A 19,801-nucleotide genomic window follows, 5' to 3' on the forward strand; every position below is an offset into this window, starting at 1 on the left:
AAAATTGTATCTGTTACAATTGACATTACAAAACAAAAGCAGTTTTTCTGAGCCACCTTATTTATGTCCAGAGATATATAATGTCAAATCAGAAAAAAGGAAATTTTTAGCTCAAGCTTCTGGGGGATTTTTCAGCAGTTTTTTAGGCTGAGAGTCTCAGGATTTATCCAAATCTATATCATTGAACATTTTTTAAAGTTTTCTTTACAATGATACTAAACACATGACCCTCTTTTAAACATTTGTTTTATAAGCCTTTAATTTTGGGAATGCCACTGAAACAGGAAATCTTTAAAAAAAACATCCTCTGAGCTTAAAGGGTTTTAAGCAACACATATCACAAAAATATTTCTTTTTAATTAATAAAACATAAATATATTGTTCAAAATAAAGGCAAAAACTATTTGGACACATTCTAGTTGTCAAACATTTGCTAAAATCACCTTGACACCAGTTGGATAAAAGAAATTAAAAAGAAAAGTGAAGTCATTTGTTTGATATTTCATATATAATTGAATAATATTTAGAAATATTTCAGTGTGACTTAAATGTCCAGAGACTTTTTGGGGCCACTTTATATTCCAAAACTCTTGTCTTACAGTACAATGCACATAGTAAAGTCATTCTGGTAGAGCATGATGTTAGCAATGCCAAAGTCATGAGTTCAGTTCCCAGGAAATGCACATACAGATAACATGTATAGCTTAAATGCATTGTAAGTCACTTTGGATAAAAATGTCTGAATTAGTAAATACTGGTCAGCTTTATCAACATTGGATTTTTTTAAACTTGCAGTTTCACATTATCACAAATAATTACTGTAGCATATCAGTTGCAGGCTCTCTTATTTAGTTTTGCATGCACTGAACATCTTAGCCAACTGAACCTTGCATGTGGAATTAAGAATTGTTCTTTAGTATTTACTCATTTTTGTGTGGCATATTCATTTACAATGCTTACCCTGTGGGAACATGCTGTTCCATGCTTTACTCCCTAGGAACACTTTTCAAAGATCCATCAGATTATTCTTTTACAGCAAAGCATGTTAGCAGCACCTGCTAAAATGTCGTTATTCCCAGAAGACCTGTATTGTGAGAGTTAGTTCAACTTTTAAATTAATGTTTCCTATTGCTTTTAATTATGTAAGTAATAAATAATGCTCAAGATACATATTACTATATAAGTAGGTTTTAGGATGCATTCATATGATATACATATAAACTGCTGAGAATCATTGTGTGAAGTTCACACTGGGTCTGTCATGCAGTGATAATTTTACATGTGGTGTCCTGTGCAGGGAGTGAAACCAAAAGCTCCTGGAACTAATGCCACCTTCATAGAAGAGTAACTGTGGACACACCCAGTCCTATTAGATCTAAAAACATCCTTTGTTGCATGTAAAGTATAACCTCAAAGCTTTTTGTAGCTATCCAGTCATATCAATAAGATTAAACAAATGCTATTGCTATGCACTTAATACATTTTGATGAAACCCTTTGAGATTTGTTTAGAATAATTAACTAAGCAATTTAAACTGCAAATGTTTATTTGTACAAACTATACAAAGCACCTCACACTAACTGAACTCAAGAGACGTTCACTCAAAACTGCAAGCTGTTGGTTTGCATTTCCATTTAATGGCACAAAACAGCAATGTCCTCTTTGTCTGTTTGAAAATCAGTGATCAGTGGAGTAAAATAAAAGTAACCCTTGTATGCAGTCTTCATAACACAATTCCAAAAAGTCTAATAATCACACTAAATGATGAACAGAAAAGGATCCAAAATTCCTTTGAAGTTTGTTGGAATATTTTGGGTTCAATACAAGTTAAGCTCAAACCGTAAAACCCTAAAATGACTGTAAAAATGATTATTTAAACAACTTAACAGCTCAAATAATACATGAGTTAACAGAAGAATTAATGTAAGTGCTTTTATAAAATGATAAGCTTCACATTTTTGCCTTTAAACCCTCCAAAAATTGGCCTCATTCACTTCCATTGTAGGTGCCTCACTGTAACCTAGATTTTTGCTTTTAATGAAGCCGGAATATTCCTTTAACAGGCCGTCACACTAGATTTAATGTTCCTTTCACTTCCATTCATATGCATGCAAACATGGGACAATGGCATATGAAAATATATGTGTAGAAATTTTGTCTTTCATTGTGTACTTAAGTTCGCCATACTGCAAATTTGCATTACAAAATGATGCTGTTTGTTGTGTCACAGGTAATTAGAGTAGATGGTGTTTTTTTTTAATGACTGATACTGATAATAATATCTAAAGAGCATTGTGGCCGAGATATAATGGCCATATACACTAAATGCAATTTAAGGACAGCAAATGAGAGGTACACAAAATTGGTGAAATGAACATTTCTTTTACACAGAAATGACTAAACATTCACTAAATATGAAAAGAGTAGGCTTAACTATCAGTACATTTTGAAACTGACACAAAGGGAAAGTTAAACTCCTTTCAACATGCCAAGCAGACATGGTTATTGGCCAATACTAATAATCTCAAAAAAGCGAAATATGGGCAATTAATTAGCCTGGCCAATATATCTTTCATTAAACTGTATTGTTCCGGTGTCTTTTATAGGGGTCCATTTTCTTAAAATCTACTGTGACCTCCCAAACACAGGTACAGTGAACTTTGACCTCATGGCTTAAGGCATCGTGAGTATGGGCTGTATATAGTCTGGTCAATCCACCTGCGGAACCTGGACACGGCTGTATACACCCCTGGAAACTTTGGATCTCCACAACCATTTCCCCAAGAGACCAGGCCATAGATGCGTCCCTCACACACCAACGGGCCACCAGAGTCCCCCTGGAACATCAGAACAGCACACCCTTACATACAGTCAGCATGAATGCATTTACAGTAAATCACTGATAATCAGAAACAATATAAACTTTTAGAGAAAAACTTGTCATTCCACTAATTAGAGGGTTGGGTGCGGACGTAAATCCCTTCAAAAACCAGCAAACTCTCCTCATTACTTTTAGTGGTACACTACCATGTCAGATTTTGGACACATTTGACTGAATATATGCTTCTCATGATCTTAAAAAAAATTACTAAATTTAAAAATTTCAAACATAAATGCTTGAAATTAGTTTTGTGCTAGTCTCTCCCCTTTTCTCCCCAATTTGGAATGCTCAATTCCCAATGTGCTCTAAGTCCTCATGGTAGCGTAGTGACTCGCCTCAATCCAGGTGGCGGTGGACGAATCTCAGTTGCCTCTGCTTCTGAGACCGTCAATCTGCACATTTTATCACATGGCATGTTGAGCATGTTACCGTGGAGACCTAGCGCATGTGGAGGCTTCACGCTATTCTCCGCGGCATTCACGCATAACTCACCATGTGCCCCACCAAGAGCGAGAACCACATTATAGCAACCACGAGGAAGTTAACCCAACGTGACTCTGCTCACCCTAGCAACCGGCCAATTGGTTGCTTAGGAGGCCTGACTGGAGTCACTCAGCACGCCCTGGATTCGAACTTGCGACTCAAGGTGTGGTAGTCAGCGTCTTTACTTGCTGAGCTACCCAGGCCCCACAATTCTTTTTTTGCTCACTGCATAATTCCCACACTTCCATTTTGTGTTATTTCATAGCTTTGATGAATTTACTGTTATTCTAAAATGTGAAAAATAGTAAAAATTAAGAATGAGTACACTATAAAAATGTGGTAACCTGCAATTATTACTTTAATAACTATTTCCTGATCTAACCCTTACCTTTTTTTTTTTTTTTTTTTTGGTGTAACCTAATGTGTTCAGGCTGATTGAGTATTTAGACAATATTTTTGACACATTTTTAGTTTAACCTTTTTTTTGTGTACACAAATACATTAAAGGATTTTTGCTGCTTGTTCAATTTACCTAATTAAAATGAAGTAAAGCAACACAGTTCTAGAACATTTTGTCACAGCTTGATTTCACTGCATTCTATCCATTTAAATTTGTAAAATGGAAGTTTGCTTAATCCATTTGAGTTGGGATTACATGAATACTTTCTGTGGTGTTAATGTAGCACTGATGAAACTGGGCAGGGGATTTCCATTACCCAGCATGGTTAGCAACGGGACTTGATAGGGAGAGTAAACGTTTAAATTAAGTGTTATTTTATATGTTTTTGTCAAAAAATTATATAAAGGCGGATACTTGTTAGTGTTTAATGTTTTGTTATGTTGAGATTTTATGTTATGGGGGTTTCCATTATGGTGAAGAGTGGATTTTGAGCTAATGATGTTGTATATGAAATTGATTGTTTGCTTCTTTGAGCAAATGCTGTGCTAACTGTAGCATAGTTACTAAACTACACTCTATAGTGCTTCCAACCAGCATGTATTTAGCATGCTAATATTCACTTTCACTAGTTAGTGCATAAAGAAATAAAAGAGACTTATCTGAATTACATTGACATGTCTAATTTTGTCAGGTTTACCCAATTCAACTAAGTTCTTTGTACACAAAGTGTTTGTGTTGAGATTACATAGTAAACTTAAGTAAAGAAAACTCTATTCAAACACATGGAACCACTGTCCACGACTGAATCAAGTTCAGCCAAAGAGCTATTTTTTTTTTAGGTGTGTCCAAACTTTTGACTGCTATTGCACATTTTCACATACAAAGTCATCTGGATTCCAAAAACTGCACAGAATAATGCACTGTATTTCTAAAAGGTAAAAAGTTTCAAAATATGAAGAGCTTTCCGCAGATCACATCAAGCAGTACCTTACACGCATCTTTCCCTCCTGTGCTGGACCCTGCACAGATCATATTGGTTGTAATGTTCCCATTGAAGGATTTGCTGCTGTTGCATTTAGCCATGGAGACAATGGGGAGTTTGACTGTGCGGAGGGTGAGGGGGGTCTGACCTCCACTGTGGCTTGTGGAGCCCCACCCAGACACCCGGCACATCCTGCCCGCCAGCAGCCCTGTGTTCTGTTTAGGGAGTGGGGCGAGGGACACATACCGATTCAGCTCTATGGGAGCACTAAGCTGAAATAAACCATATCAAGAGAGATATGTTGAACAGGGCTGTCAGAAAAGCACAACTTTTAGCTGTTGGATTTATATAAACGCATGCTTCCCAAAGCCTGAAGCCCACATTGTAAAATTGTTTTTGTCAGGTAACCTAAAAAAAGTCCTTCATGTTGTAACTAAATGAACTAGTATTATTCAAGTCAGCAATATGATTAAATATGACTAAATCGAGCCATGACTATAATAGGTTACACTATCAAAAGTATTGTTTAAAGGTGTAGTATGTAAGATTCAGAAACCCTTGTTATTAACGACACCTGTGGCCATTAAGTGAACTGCAGCCAGCTACCTGTTGCTCGTGCTCGTGCACACTTTCCACAGGGACGTGAGCGATTGAGCATCGACCAAAACAATGATGTAACGTACAAAGTGACTGAACGTGATTCACTGACATCATGCTGACAGATGAGGTAGCATAAATAAAATTACACAGTTATGATTGTTTTACTATAAACTTTGAGACTGTATATTATATTTGACTCTCCAGTGCTGGAACAGGGCTAAAACAAAGTGTGGATATAGGTCTGACTATGCGAGACTGTAGTTTGAAGTAATCACTTTTCTTTGCATGATACATTGACTGCATTTATACGATAGCCTATGTCGGCGTTAGCTAGCTAGCTAGCTTTATCAATAGCTGTTAGCTAAATTTGGTGGATCATGACAGTAGCTGTTTATAAAATAGACTGTACATTATAAATATGTTGACACAATTCAGTATTGATGTGATTCCATCACAACTGACATTTTGATATATCGATGCGCTATATCAAATAGCGCATCGACAGGGTGTTTGGGGGGGGGGGGGGGGTGATTTTACCCTAAAGTGGTTTATTTAGCTAATTACTTGCAGACTGTACATTATCCTGCTTATTAAATGGTAATAAGTGTGTTACAAAATTTCTGATCACAGGATGTTTCAATTGAACAATCAGAATCAAATATTCTAGCTAGATGTGTAATAATGTTTTGTAACTATACTCTTAACTCACAAAAAGAGATATCTAAGTCTTCATACTTCTACAATAAACAATGACCCAGACTGAATACCAAGGCAAACAAACAGTGTTGTACCTTAATTAGCATGATGTCTGCATTATTGGTGCTCTTGTTGTACAGAGGGTGTGGGATAAGGGACTGAGGCTTGAAATACTGCTCTGTCCCCTCATAAGCACCCAAAGTATAGTCTCCTGCCACGACCATCATCTGATCCATCCTTAAAGACAAGCAAAAATGCCATCTACAGACTATAAGAGCCTTTGAAATATATTATAGAATGTTATTCTAGCACAGTACTATACTATGTGCTTGATATCACATTTTTTAACATCACTTGTTATACACACAGTGATTCTTGGTAAAGGACATGAGGTGAAAGACTGTATTTCTCCCTGTTAGCAGTCTCAGCTGTGCCAAGAAACAGATAAGCCAACATTCATTAAGTACCACAGAGTGATGAAGGGTCAAGGTTAGAGCACATCCGGTGTGGCTGTCTGCTGTACTTTAGTTTTCAACTCAACCACGGACTTGGCTGTTAGACAAAAGCTATCTTGTTCGTCTCATAAAAGGTCAGTTAGACAGACAATGGTTAATTTAAAATGAAGACTGACAGTTTAACATGTTCATTTAGTACAATTCATTCTTTAAAAAATAATGCACTAAAAAATGTGGAATTTAACCCCAACCTGAACATACATTTTCCTATGATCAGAAAAAAATCAAGCTTGAAGTACCTAAATTCAAATTATGTTTTTGTCCACAGTTATACCAGCTCCAGCCATTACTATATATTGACTTCTAAAGCCACATTAAAGGAATATTCTGTATTCAATACAAGTTAAGCTTAGTCGACAGCATTAGTGGCATAATGTTGATTACCACAAAAATATAATTTCGATGCCTCCCTCCTTTTCTTGAAATAAGCACAAATCTGGGTTACAGTGAGGCACTTACAATGGAAGTGAATGGGGCCAATTCTTGGAGGGTTTAAAGGCAGAAATGTGAAGCTTATACTTTTATAAAAGCACTTGCATTAATTCTTATGTTAGAACTCATGTATTATTTGAGCTGTAAAGTTGTTTAAATTGTCCTTTTACAGTCATTTTAGGGTTTGCTGACTACATTGTCATGGAAACTAATTTGTCAAATTTACTATAACTTTACACAGAAAAGGTTAGTAAGTGATTTTATCACACTAAAATCATGTTAACACACATATTGTTTATGTCTTGTTGCAATTGTTTTAAAATATTAAGTATTTCAACATTTACGGTTTGGCCCCCTTCACTTCCATTGTAAGATTCTCACTGGAACCCGGACTTATGCTTTTTTTAAAGAAAAGGAGGGGCAAGTTGATATAATTTTTTGTGGTAATCAATATTATGCTATTGATTGAGCTTAACTTGCGGAACCCGGAATGTTCCTTTAAACTGTGTCTATCTTTGCTCGTCTGCTACAATAATGCAATGTCTTTGAATTATCTTCATTCATTTTCAACAAATACTGATTTATGTGATAGTTAAATTAATCAGTATATTATGTAAATAATAAAATTTGTAATAGATTGAGAGCTCTTATAAATAGTAAAGAATCACACACCCAATATTGCAGTGAGCAGCTGTTAGCACCCAGTATTTATGGACAAGAGATCCGCCACAGAAGTGCTGCCCCTTTGAGCTTTGTAATGACACAATGTATTTGATTGAATTTGGCGATGGGATATATCCGCCAATGATGCGCCCCTGAATGAAGTCCAGACCTGAAAGCAAAAAGAACAGATTTCACAAGATTTAAAATAGCTCAGAACTCAAGGAGACAGACACAGGACAATGAAACAAACCTCTAATCTCATTTACATTCAGTTTGAATTGACAACTGAAAGATCAAGCTTGACTCCCTGTGTATTACTGTTGAGTAAATGTCAAGTTTCTTTCCAGGCAAACAGATGCAGCCTTATGTTCTGTAAATGCCTCTTATATGTGGGTTAAGAAGTGGTCTGAAGTCAGTAGTGGGTGATCTACATTTTCTGATTATTTGAAGTGGAATCTGTAAAAACCTTAATTTAGCATTCACCCATTCAAGTGATATTGGATCTTTGCATATCTGAGGAATGTTGACAACAGGCGCATGAATTGCAAGCAAATGCAGAGTAAAAGTAGGGGAGACCAGGGCTAGTTGTCACACTAACCAAAATTTCACAAGGGCTATATACTGGATATATTGGGGCATGTATCCACAAAAGATCATTGTCTGTTCAATGAACTGCATCTTTTTTCCTTTGCAATAATGGTGGAATTTTCAATTGCTTTTTTATGTAGCCAAGACTTATGAGCCTATACCGAAATTAAATAAAAGAAGAAGAAGAAGAAGAAAATTCACTAGAGTAAAAAGAATCACAAATAGTCCATGTCTCCCCTACAGCTTTAAAGACAATAAGATCCATTGATCTACCACATCGGAATATTTCTAAATGCTATATACAGCCAAGAATGCACATGTACCTATGGTACAAAAATGCAACCCCTCTTAGTGTTTAGTATACTTACAATTTGCAGGGAAGAGTTTCAACAGCACCAATAAGAGAAGCGGGGCCATGGCAAATGTGAACGTGTCGCGCAGGACTGCGTGTTGGCTGGGCTATATCTACCAAATCCCTCCACATCCCTGTGAGAAAACCACATCAACACCGTTCCTCAAATTTCCAAAGTTCTGATTTCAGTTGTCATGGGTAACTTAATGGGAAACAATGTTTGATTCAAGAGAACAACGAGTTGGCCTTTCAGCAGGGTTCTCCACTATGACCTTCTCATAACACACAACATGAACTCAGTGGTTCATTTGAGTGTAATGGGCATTTATCTCACAAGTTTGAACATGTCTGTTAAGCCCCTCCCACTTTCTATGTGAAAATTAGTGTCCCTTGTAATAAATATCCCAATGGAATGCTAATGAGTTGATAATGGCATCCTATCATTATTTGGAACAAATCACAAAGGGCTCAAATAAAAATCCTGTAAGAATTAAAGGGATAGTTCACCCAAAAATGAAAATTCTCTTATCATTTACTCACCTTCATGCCATCCCAGATGTACATGACTTTCTTTCTTCTGCAGAACACAAACAAAGATTTTTAGAAGAACATTTTAGCTTTGTAGGTCCATACAATGCAAGAGTATGGGTAACAACATTTTTAAGCTCCAAAATGCACATAGATGCATCTTAAAATTATTCCATAAGACTCCAGTAGTTAAATCCATATCTTCAGAAGCACTATGATAAGTGTGGGTGAGAAATAGATCAATATTTTACCATACATTCTTCTTCCCGCCCAGTAGGTGGTGATATGCAAGTCAAGAAGAATGCAAATCACCAAAAACAAAAGAAGTAGTATGTGAAAGTGGAGATTGATATTAAAAAAGGACTTAGATATTGATCTGTTTCTTTTCAATGCATTGCAGTTGTAAGCCATTTCCTTACAGATGCATCACACCACCTGTTTAGTACAATAGTAACATTTCTGGTCATCCCACCATACCAGCACATTCTATATATTGTTTTGAGGATTCAGTGGTTTTGTGTGGACTAGATGGAAATTCCTGTCCTCGCTATTAGCCAGTAACTCCCAGACATTTCATTTAGGATGCAGTACCACACATTTGCCTATGCTTCATCCCCCACAAAGTAGGAGCTCATCTCAAAAATACATGCCTTGTCTCTGTGTAACTATCAGCTCCAAAGGAAAGAGAATCACGATGCAGAATAACGTGCTCTGGCTGAGTTATAGAAAGAAATGTACAGCGAGAGAGAATGCTAGAGAAACAGGAACACAGGGTATGTATGTGTAATGTACAGTCACAGATAAGTAAGCAAGTTAATCACCCTCATGTCTTTCCAAACCTGTATGACTTACTTTATTCAGTGGAACACAAGAACAGAAATGTTAAAGAATGCTGATGTTCTTTTTTCCCATACATTGAAAGTGAATGGGGACTGAGGCTGTCAATCCTTAACATTCTGCCTGCTAGCATTCAAAATTCAAGACTGTCATGCGGGTTTGGAACAACATGAGGGATGAGTCATTTATTTTTATATTTGGTGTGTCAATTATTGAGACATTAATTGAGGCATAAATGATGAAGTCTCATGAGCCACTGTCTGAATACAGATTCACTATATCCAAGGAGGGACTTGATGTTTTTGAACTCAGATAAATGGCAAACCCATCTCTTAAGGTGGAGCTCTCCCCTGAGGGTATGGACATGCATTAATAAACGTCAAGGGGTAGTGGAAAAAACTTGTTTGCAGATGCTTTGGTTACCACCATCCCATTGCCCTTTCCACCCAATTTTACAGTCACCTGATATCCTATTCACCAGCTAACCGTTTTGTCAAACAAGGGAGTCAATAGATATTTGATTTCTCCTCTGAAAGCAGAATACTCTGTATAAATCAAAGGGTAGGTCTTAGGCATGATAGCTTCAAACAAGGAGTCGACCAGAACTACTGAGAGCTTTTGGGACAACCCGAGTCCTGTCATGTTGTTGTTTTTATTCATAAAACATAGTCATAGTAAGTGAACAAACAAGACCATAAAACCTATGGGACAGATGTGGTTACACTATAAAAGTAAAGAGAGTATTCCCAGCTTTGGTAGTGCGGTAGGAAGATAGTTAATGGGATTATCACTGCCCAGAACTGATGCTCAGGGTGAGTACAACAAAATTATACCATATATTTTAATGACACGTCATACAGATAACATCACATATTAGTAACTTTGGATATTTTGTTACAAAACCATGATCTATGACAATATTAATTGATGTTTTTTTTTTTGAGCAAGCTACACAAAGTTGGGAAGATATACTCAAAAATAGTTTTATTAACAGCTATTGTTCCTGTTTTCTGTAAAACCTTGTAGACACATGCTGTGAAATCCACTGAACTGATTGATTTATTATTTGGACATCTGTAAAATATGATGCTTTTTCAATACCACAGCTGAAATGTGCTGTGTTTTTATGTTTGAGCTCTAAATGTCCTGTGTTTTAGACTTCTTAAACATGACGAAATGCCATGAATATGCTTTGCTCCTCATCCTCTCCAGCCGTCACGGTAAAGCACTGCATTACCTGAGTAGGCTAACATATAACATCAAAATGTAATGCATAAATACGCTCATATTTGCTCTGCGTGCAGTCATTAGCAAAGTGTTAGCATTAGCAAGTGTGAGCTTGTGCAGCTGGCATTTCCGTTTATTCTAGGGCATTCTCTGTATCATTATTCCCCTCATTTACAGGCTCACTACAGCAGAGAATCATTGGAGGCCATGAGGTTGAACCCTATTCTATCAAGTACCAGGCCTCTATCCAGTACAATAACACTCATAAGCCCGCAGTGGGTGGTTACTGCTGCCCACTGCTGGAGGCCGTGAGTATTGCATCCATGTTGCATCAGCGCTGGTCTTCGAATCAGCAACTGAATTCGCTTAGGAATTTTGATTTGCTCCAAAGAACGCAGTAAACATGCCATATTAAGTATTCTTGTTATAACATTACAGTCAGTAAACAACAGAGAATGTACAAAATACAATATATGATATACAATACTATACAATACACATACAGGTGCATCTCAATAAATTAGAATGTCGTGGAAAAGTTCATTTATTTCAGTAATTCAACTCAAATTGTGAAACTCGTGTATTAAATAAATTCAATGCACACAGAATGAAGTAGTTTAAGTCTTTGGTTCTTTTAATTGTGATGATTTTGGCTCACATTTAACAAAAACCCACCAATTCACTATCTCAGAAAATTAGAATACATCATAAGACCAATAAAAAAAACATTTTTAGTGAATTGTTGGCCTTCTGGAAAGTATGTTAATTTACTGTATATGTACTCAATACTTGGTAGGGGCTCCTTTTGCTTTAATTACTGCCTCAATTCGGCGTGGCATGGAGGTGATCAGTTTGTGGCACTGCTGAGGTGGTATGGAAGCCCAGGTTTCTTTGACAGTGGCCTTCAGCTCATCTGCATTTTTTGGTCTCTTGTTTCTCATTTTCCTCTTGACAATACCCCATAGATTCTCTATGGGGTTCAGGTCTGGTGAGTTTGCTGGCCAGTCAAGCACACCAACACCATGGTCATTTAACCAACTTTTGGTGCTTTTGGCAGTGTGGGCAGGTGCCAAATCCTGTTGGAAAATGAAATCAGCATCTTTAAAAAGCTGGTCAGCAGAAGGAGCATGAAGTGCTCCAAAATTTCTTGGTAAACGGGTGCAGTGACTTTGGTTTTCAAAAAACACAATGGACCAACACCAGCAGATGACATTGCACCCCAAATCATCACAGACTGTGGAAACTTAACACTGGACTTCAAGCAACTTGGGCTATGAGCTTCTCCACCCTTCCTCCAGACTCTAGGACCTTGGTTTCCAAATGAAATACAAAACTTGCTCTCATCTGAAAAGAGGACTTTGGACCACTTGGCAACAGTCCAGTTCTTCTCCTTAGCCCAGGTAAGACGCATCTGACATTGTCTGTGATTCAGGAGTGGCTTAACAAGAGGAATACGACAACTGTAGCCAAATTCCTTGACACGTCTGTGTGTGGTGGCTCTTGATGCCTTGACCCCAGCCTCAGTCCATTCCTTGTGAAGTTTACCCAAATTCTTGAATCGATTTTGCTTGACAATCCTCATAAGGCTGCGGTTCTCTTGGTTGGTTGTGCATCTTTTTCTTCCACACTTTTTCCTTCCACTCAACTTTATGTTAACATGCTTGGATACAGCACTCTGTGAACAGCCAGCTTCTTTGGCAATGAATGTTTGTGGCTTACCCTCCTTGTGAAGGGTGTCAATGACTGTCTTCTGGACAACTGTCAGATCAGCAGTCTTCCCCATGATTGTGTAGCCTAGTGAACCAAACTGAGAGACCCTTTTGAAGGCTCAGGAAACCTTTGCAGGTGTTTTGAGTTGATTAGCTGATTGGCATGTCACCATATTCTAATTTTTTGAGATAGTGAATTGGTGGGTTTTTGTTAAATGTGAGCCAAAATCATCACAATTAAAATAACCAAAGACTTAAACTACTTCAGTCTGTGTGCATTGAATTTATTTAATACACAAGTTTCACAATTTGAGTTGAATTACTGAAATAAATGAACTTTTCCACGACATTCTAATTTATTGAGATGCACCTGTACAAGGTGAGAAGTAAAGGGATAGATTAAATAGAGTCGGACAGCTAGTAAGAAAAAAGTGAAAAATGCAGTGAATACAATAAATGCAATTCACCAGTCTTTCATCAATCTGTCCACAGGAGCTATTTAATCAAAGTGGTGCTGAGTGAACATGACATGTCCAAAAAAGAGCGTTTTGAGCAGGTGTTTAACGTCTCCATGGTCCTGGTCTATTACTTGTATAATTACAGGACATTTGATCATGACATCATGCTCTTGAAAGTAAGTTCATTAAAATGTGTGTGTCAAGCCATTCACCCAAATGTCTTTCCAAACCTGTATGACTTTCTATCTTCTGTGGAACTCAAAAACATGTCAGGCAGAATGTCCTGCCTGATCTTTTCTTTACAATGAAAAAGAATGGGGACGTGTGCTATTATACTCCAAAAATGACAAAAACGCACCATACATGGGCAATATCTTTTTCACTCACAACCAGTTCGAAAGAAAGTGGAATTATTCACATATCAGTCACTTTTTATAACCTGAAAAACACTACACATCATCTACGCCTAACACTTTTGAAAAAAAAATTGATAATTGTATTTTTTTTAATTTTCTGAATATATCAGTAATAGGATTTTAAAATGCCAAAACTTCACTTACTTGAAGCTACTTAAGGGTGTTTCAGGATATGGCAGTTTGAGGAGAGAAAAGAGTGGGAAAAATGACCACTGTCCAGTACTTAAGTTGCTGCTGCAGTGACAGTTTCACTCCTCCACTAATAGGAATTGAAAGAAGATGCTACAACAATGAGACCAAACAATGGCATTGTTGAACAGGCTGAGGTGTGGACTCCCACACCTGCCTACATGTATTTTTCAGAGTATAAACCAAATGTTAACCACAAGTTAACGTTTTCCATGGCTTGCCATAGCCAAGCCACACATGGGTCTCAGCTATGTGTTGTCATCTGGGCCATATACCTCAGTGCCAGTTGTGACCCAAAAGAAAATTCCCTCCAATTCTAAAGCTTTGGCAAAACATATATGGTGAAAGTTTGGCCCACATGTGTTTAGCCATACCAGATCAAAGCCAGATGTGACAGCTAACTTCCACATTTGGCTCAAAGGTTCTTGCTATCTAGGTAATAGCTTTGAGTAAGAAACAAATTGAAACAGATCGCAACGTGCCAAATTCACAAATGAGATTTAAGGGCTGTAGCACAGAACAAAAATATTTTCTGTGAATAACAACTTAAATTTCAGTCTGTTCACACTAAGCTATCATACTACTTCAGAAGTCTTGGAATATATTGCACATACAGTTGCAATCGAAATTATTCAACCCCCCTGACCAGCAATACATTCTGGTGATGTGAATCAAAACACATCAAATAAAACCTCAGTAAACAAAGTAAGTTTTTAATACACATTTGAATGATTTTGAGACAAAGAGTTCAGTTTACCCAAATTTTAAAATAAAAAATAACTAATTCTCTCCACATGTCATGTCAAAAATATTCAACCCCCAAAGTCAATCATTTGTGGAGCACCCTTTATCCTTAATAACAACAAATAAATGTTTCAGGTAAGTGTTCTCAGGCTTCGGACACCTCTCTATTAGAATTTTTACACATTTCTCATGAGCAAAAGCTTCCAGCTCATTGACATTCTTTGGTTTCTGTGCTGCCACTGCTTCCTTGAAATCCCAACAAAGGTTTGCAATGGGATTTTAATGATGGACTGAAAGGGCCACTTAAGGACATTCCACGACCTATCCCTGAACCAGATTTTGGACAACTTGGATGTATCCTTGGTGTTATTGTCTTGCTGGAAAATCTAGAGATCACCGAGCTTCAATTTACACACTGAAGCCATCACATTTTTCATGCCAAAATGGCCTGATACCTGAAAGAATCCATGATGTCAGTCGCATAGTCAGGATAGCCGTTTGTTGCAACCGCAAAACACTCCCATAACAGGACTGACCCACCTCCATGCTTGACTGTGGAGATGGTGTCGTTCTTGTCATCACCTTGTCATCTTACTCCAGACGTACTGCTGACCCATGGGTTTTAAACTCATTTTCAGTTTAGTGTCATACGTCTGTAAAAGCTTCTTCCAGGACTCCACAGGTCTTTCCTAATTACTTCTTTAATATTCAAGTCAACATTTCCCTTGGTGAAGTTTTGCTTTCTTCCACACCCCAAGAGGGTTGCTGTTATACCATATTTAAAAAATGTATGAATGGTGCTGCCATCTTTGTCTATTGGAAATTGAAGTGCCTTGGAAATGTACTTTTAGCCATGACCTTTCTTGTGTAATGAAATAATCTCTTCTATTAGCTTTTGAGACAGCTTATTTTAATTGCATTTTTTATATAGAAATACATTTTTGCTCACAACGCTAAACTTAAATTTTAAAACTTACATAAGTGCCATTGCAGACTGATGACTTAATTTTAATTAAAACAATTACTTGTGTAGCCTTACATATTTAAGAAACAGCTACATGCAATAGGGGTTGAATAATTATGACATGGCTGTATTTTAAAAAATCCTGCTATTTAGAAATATTAGGTTATATATTCACACTATAGCTTTGAATGTGTCACTCAACTGATATAGATGTAAAGTTTAAAAACCTTTGTAAATCCTTACTGTTCTGGGGGGTGGGGGGGGGTGGTTGAATAATTTCGATTGCAACTGTATGTTATTACTGAGGCTGTCAATTTAACACGTTAAATCAGTGCAATTAATTATATAAAAATAACATACAATTTTTTAACAATAATCATGCCACTGTAACAAGGAGTTTTCCTATCATCTGATAAATAGACCAATTTCAATGTTTACTAACATTGCAGCTCATGCGCATTAAGTAGAGACAGAAAGCTGGCAAACTATTGTGTTAGATTTGACAGATTAGACAACTAGTGCTAGCTAGCACCTCTAAATATTGCTAAAAGATAATACAGAATAAAATTAGCCTTCAGGATCAAAGCTAAGCTTGGGTACACTATTTCTAGTAACACAGCTAGTTATAATCATCGATTAAACAAAATTATGACAGAAAACCATCATAAATTCAGAAATATTCTTAGCTATACCATTATTATAATGATTTGAGTCAATAAGATACATTGGAAATTATCTCCTCAGTCCAGTCAACTCTGTTGACGGAATCCGATTAAAAATGAAGCTCTCGGTTTTTGCCACTGCGATTTTGATAGCAACAGCATAGCAAAACATTTAATTTAGCTTAACCAGACAATTTAAAGGTAACAGCTAACTTTTTGAGGACTGTTGGGTCAACTAACTACAGGTTTGGTTTACTGTTTGCGCCTGTATATTTTTGCCTCCACTTCTGTCTGTGACATAGGTGGTGACATTGCCAAAGTATTGTTCTACTCAAGCTTGAAGTGCAACCTCCATTTTTTTTGCAAGTCTCGGCAGAGGCTTTTTAGCAGAGATGGGGCATTTCCCCATTTTTTGGAATGAGAAATTGGAATTCCCATTGGTCAAAATATGAAAGAAAGATAATTCCATCTTACAGGTAAAAGAGCCAATCACCTTCAAGTAGACAGGAGCTGCACTTGCCACTTGTTTACATAGAAAAATAGCTGCCTGAGAGCATTCCAAAGATGGCTGCCAGTGGACTCACTTGCTAGAAAGACTTTGGTCTCGGTCAGCAGGGGGCAGTAATCGCAGCTCCAGCTGTTTAGACAATGCACAGTTAATCAAAGAAAAGAAGACGGAGCAAAGTGCAGGTGTCTCGGATGCATTTTTAAAGTTTCAAAATACATTTGACTTAACAAAGCATCATTAAAACACTGTATTTATGGCTGGAGATGCTGAAAACTATTGAAACATGACAACAACAGTGACACCAAAAATGTCCGTCTGAAGCATATGTGCAGATGGAATGCAAAAACGCTTCCTGTGTGAACATCTCTTTAAATCTGCCTCGGACAGATTGATGAACTAAATTACAAAATGGATTGTTCAGGACTGTAGGCCAGGCTTATGTTCAATAATATGAAAATAAACTAAATATATTGACTTCTAATGATACTTTTTCCTAATGTCTAATACTCTAATTAATGCTCTACTCATCTGCCACAATTATGTAATGTCTTTGAATTATATTGTATATTTAATAATATAATTACAATTATACATATTATATATACATATTATATTATATATAAAAATATTTTGATTATTATATATTGAATAATCTTTATTTGGGTGCTGTTTTCCAGCAAAGATTGATGTGATTGATAAATCAGCAAATCATGCAATACAATTAAACATTTTAAATGATTTACAGTCGTAGGAATTACGCATTATTATATTTTTATGATCTTATGATCCTTTTTGGCCCTCAATAGCATCCGTTCTGATTCACTTTCATTTTATGGAGCAGACAAGGACATTCTGCTAAATATCTCCTTTTGTGTAAAAAAGGTCATAACGGTTTGGAAAGACATAAGGGTGAGTAAATGTTGAAATTTTTGGGTGATCTATTCCTTAAAACCATAGGCTTATGCTCTTCTCTAACATGTTAAAAGTACATTTTGTTAAAAAAGTGAAATGTTTCACTTTACTTTAACCTGGCTTCATGCATTAATTTGTAAATCAGTTGGAAAAGCCAGCAGAACTAAATGCCAACATTCAGCCAGCTGCTCTGCCATTCTCAGACACCCCTCCTTTACAAGGGGGCACAGTATGCATGGTGAGTGGCTGGGGTGTCACTGAGGTGTACAGTTATTACCTGTCATCTGTACTGCGTGCTGTGGACGTCCAGATCATCCCCCAGTGTCAATACTACTACTATTACAGAATCACAGACAATATGGTGTGCGCTGGCTCTCCGCTAGGTGGCAAAGACTCTTGTCAGATGAGTCAGACCAAAAAAGTGATTAGACACTCCTGCCAGGTGTCACAGCAAATGGGTGATTTAGCTTTGCTGAGATAAAACTCTGTAACTCTGTGACTTTGCATTTATATATCCAAATCAGAGGGCAGGAAAGTTACAGTGGGATTCAAATGACTGGAGTTAACATGGTCACTGTCAAAAAACATCATGATTATTTCTTTCATATTCATAAAACAATAATATTAATAAAGCTTCATTACTATCATTATTTCCAGGTCTAAATTAGATTTAAAATACCAGATTTTTAATGCGGACTTTTGAACCCCACTGTAAATTTCTCCCTGAACATTTTGTTGAAATACATTTCAACAGAACATATTCAACAAAAGCACTGTATGTCCTATCCCTGATTCAGTGAGTGCTGTGACACTGACCTCCGTTTGGCTACAGGGTGACTCTGGCGGGCCTCTTATCTGTAATGGTTATTTTGAGGGTATTGTGTCCTGGGGCATCAGTTGTGCCAACCCGTACTTCCCTGGAGTCTACACCAAAGTCCGCAACTACATCACATGGATCAGCTGGATAATTGAAAATGACACCAGCTAGAATGTTTTGTTCTCAAAGGTTGTTGAATTGCCACACCATAAAAATGACACCTGGAGACCCAGTATAATAAGTATGGCAGTCAGTGGTCTGTTAGATGAGATGTGAGATTAATTCTTGCATTGAGTGTTATTTTAATCTTTTAACTTTATAAACTCCTCAATTACACTATACACTATGGAAGAAACCATAAAATTTTGAAAGATTTAAAGGGTCACAATGACAGATAATGCAAAGAGGGTTTGAGTATTTAAACATCCTTATCAAGTGACATGTTAATTTGTGGTGAAATTCATGTTTGTTTAGGTGTAAAACCAAATTCAGTGTGTCCACTGGTGCCTGTTGGTTTAAATCTGAAGGTACAGTGCACCAAATGAAAAGACAATAGTTTTTTATTAATCGGTAACACATTACAATAAGGTTCCATTTGCTAACATTAGTAAATGCAATAGTTATCATGAATAAACAATTAACAATATATTTGTTACAGCATTTATTAATCTTCGTTAATATTAGTTAATAAAAATACAGTTGTTCATTGTTAGTTCATAGTGCATTAACTAATGTTAACTAATACAACTTTTGATTTTAAAAATGTATTATTATAAGTTGAAATTAACTATAACTAAGATTAATAAATTCTTAATAAGTATTGTTCATTGTTAGTTCATGTTAACTAATGTTGTTAACTAATATTAACAGATGGAACCTAGTATTACCTAACAATCTAACAAGATTACATTATAAAACCAAATTGTGGAGAATTCCTCTATTCATCCGTTTAAAAAAAAACATTTTTGTTCTACCTTTGTTATTTCAAGGCAGGTATAAAACAATAAATTGAGTATTTTCCCAGCTTATCATTACTGCAATTTTTGGCCTATTTACAAATGCAAATGCTTTTTCGTTTTTATTCCATTAGGAATGTCACCATTATTGTGCAAAATCCTTTATACCTTATCCTAACGGTCTCTTAGCGTGGTTAAGGGAAAGGTTGCCATCTATAACTCTGACTAGGTATTATATAATAAAGCTGTTTGACAGCACCACACATCAAACACAGACAATTA

At 36.6% G+C, this 19,801-nt stretch overlaps 1 protein-coding gene and 1 pseudogene across 1 annotated transcript; one reads left to right on the forward strand and one right to left on the reverse strand.

Annotated features, from left to right (window-relative positions):
- Nucleotides 1–457: 457 nt before the first annotated feature.
- On the reverse strand, nucleotides 458–18,678 carry LOC127426327 (trypsin-like). Its single transcript, XM_051673076.1, has 7 exons — nucleotides 18,563–18,678; nucleotides 9,133–9,169; nucleotides 8,609–8,726; nucleotides 7,662–7,821; nucleotides 6,138–6,279; nucleotides 4,752–5,018; nucleotides 458–2,837 (listed from the first exon to the last, which is right to left on the reverse strand). Exons 3-7 carry the CDS (start codon nucleotides 8,655–8,657, stop codon nucleotides 2,667–2,669), a joined length of 789 nt encoding a protein of 262 aa, XP_051529036.1. The 5' UTR covers nucleotides 8,658–8,726; nucleotides 9,133–9,169; nucleotides 18,563–18,678; the 3' UTR covers nucleotides 458–2,666.
- Nucleotides 11,126–18,734, forward strand: LOC127426329 (trypsin-3-like; annotated as a pseudogene).
- The last annotated feature ends 1,067 nt before the right edge of the window (nucleotides 18,735–19,801 follow it).

This window comes from Myxocyprinus asiaticus, chromosome 35 (assembly GCF_019703515.2).
Source record: "Myxocyprinus asiaticus isolate MX2 ecotype Aquarium Trade chromosome 35, UBuf_Myxa_2, whole genome shotgun sequence".
Taxonomy (NCBI): domain Eukaryota; kingdom Metazoa; phylum Chordata; class Actinopteri; order Cypriniformes; family Catostomidae; genus Myxocyprinus; species Myxocyprinus asiaticus.

What these genes read in the sequence shown, in the direction of transcription:
- LOC127426327 (XM_051673076.1), bottom strand. Translation starts at nt 8,657, where the DNA reads ATGGCCCCGCTTCTCTTATTGGTGCTGTTGAAACTCTTCCCTGCAAAT. An exon ending in GCTGCTCACTGCAATATTGG is followed by an intron (nt 6,280 to 7,661) that starts GTGTGTGATTCT and finishes CTTGTCTTTAAG; the next exon opens with GATGGATCAGATGATGGTCG. An exon ending in GAGGGAAAGATGCGTGTAAG is followed by an intron (nt 2,838 to 4,751) that starts GTACTGCTTGAT and finishes CTGATGTTCCAG; the next exon opens with GGGGACTCTGGTGGCCCGTT.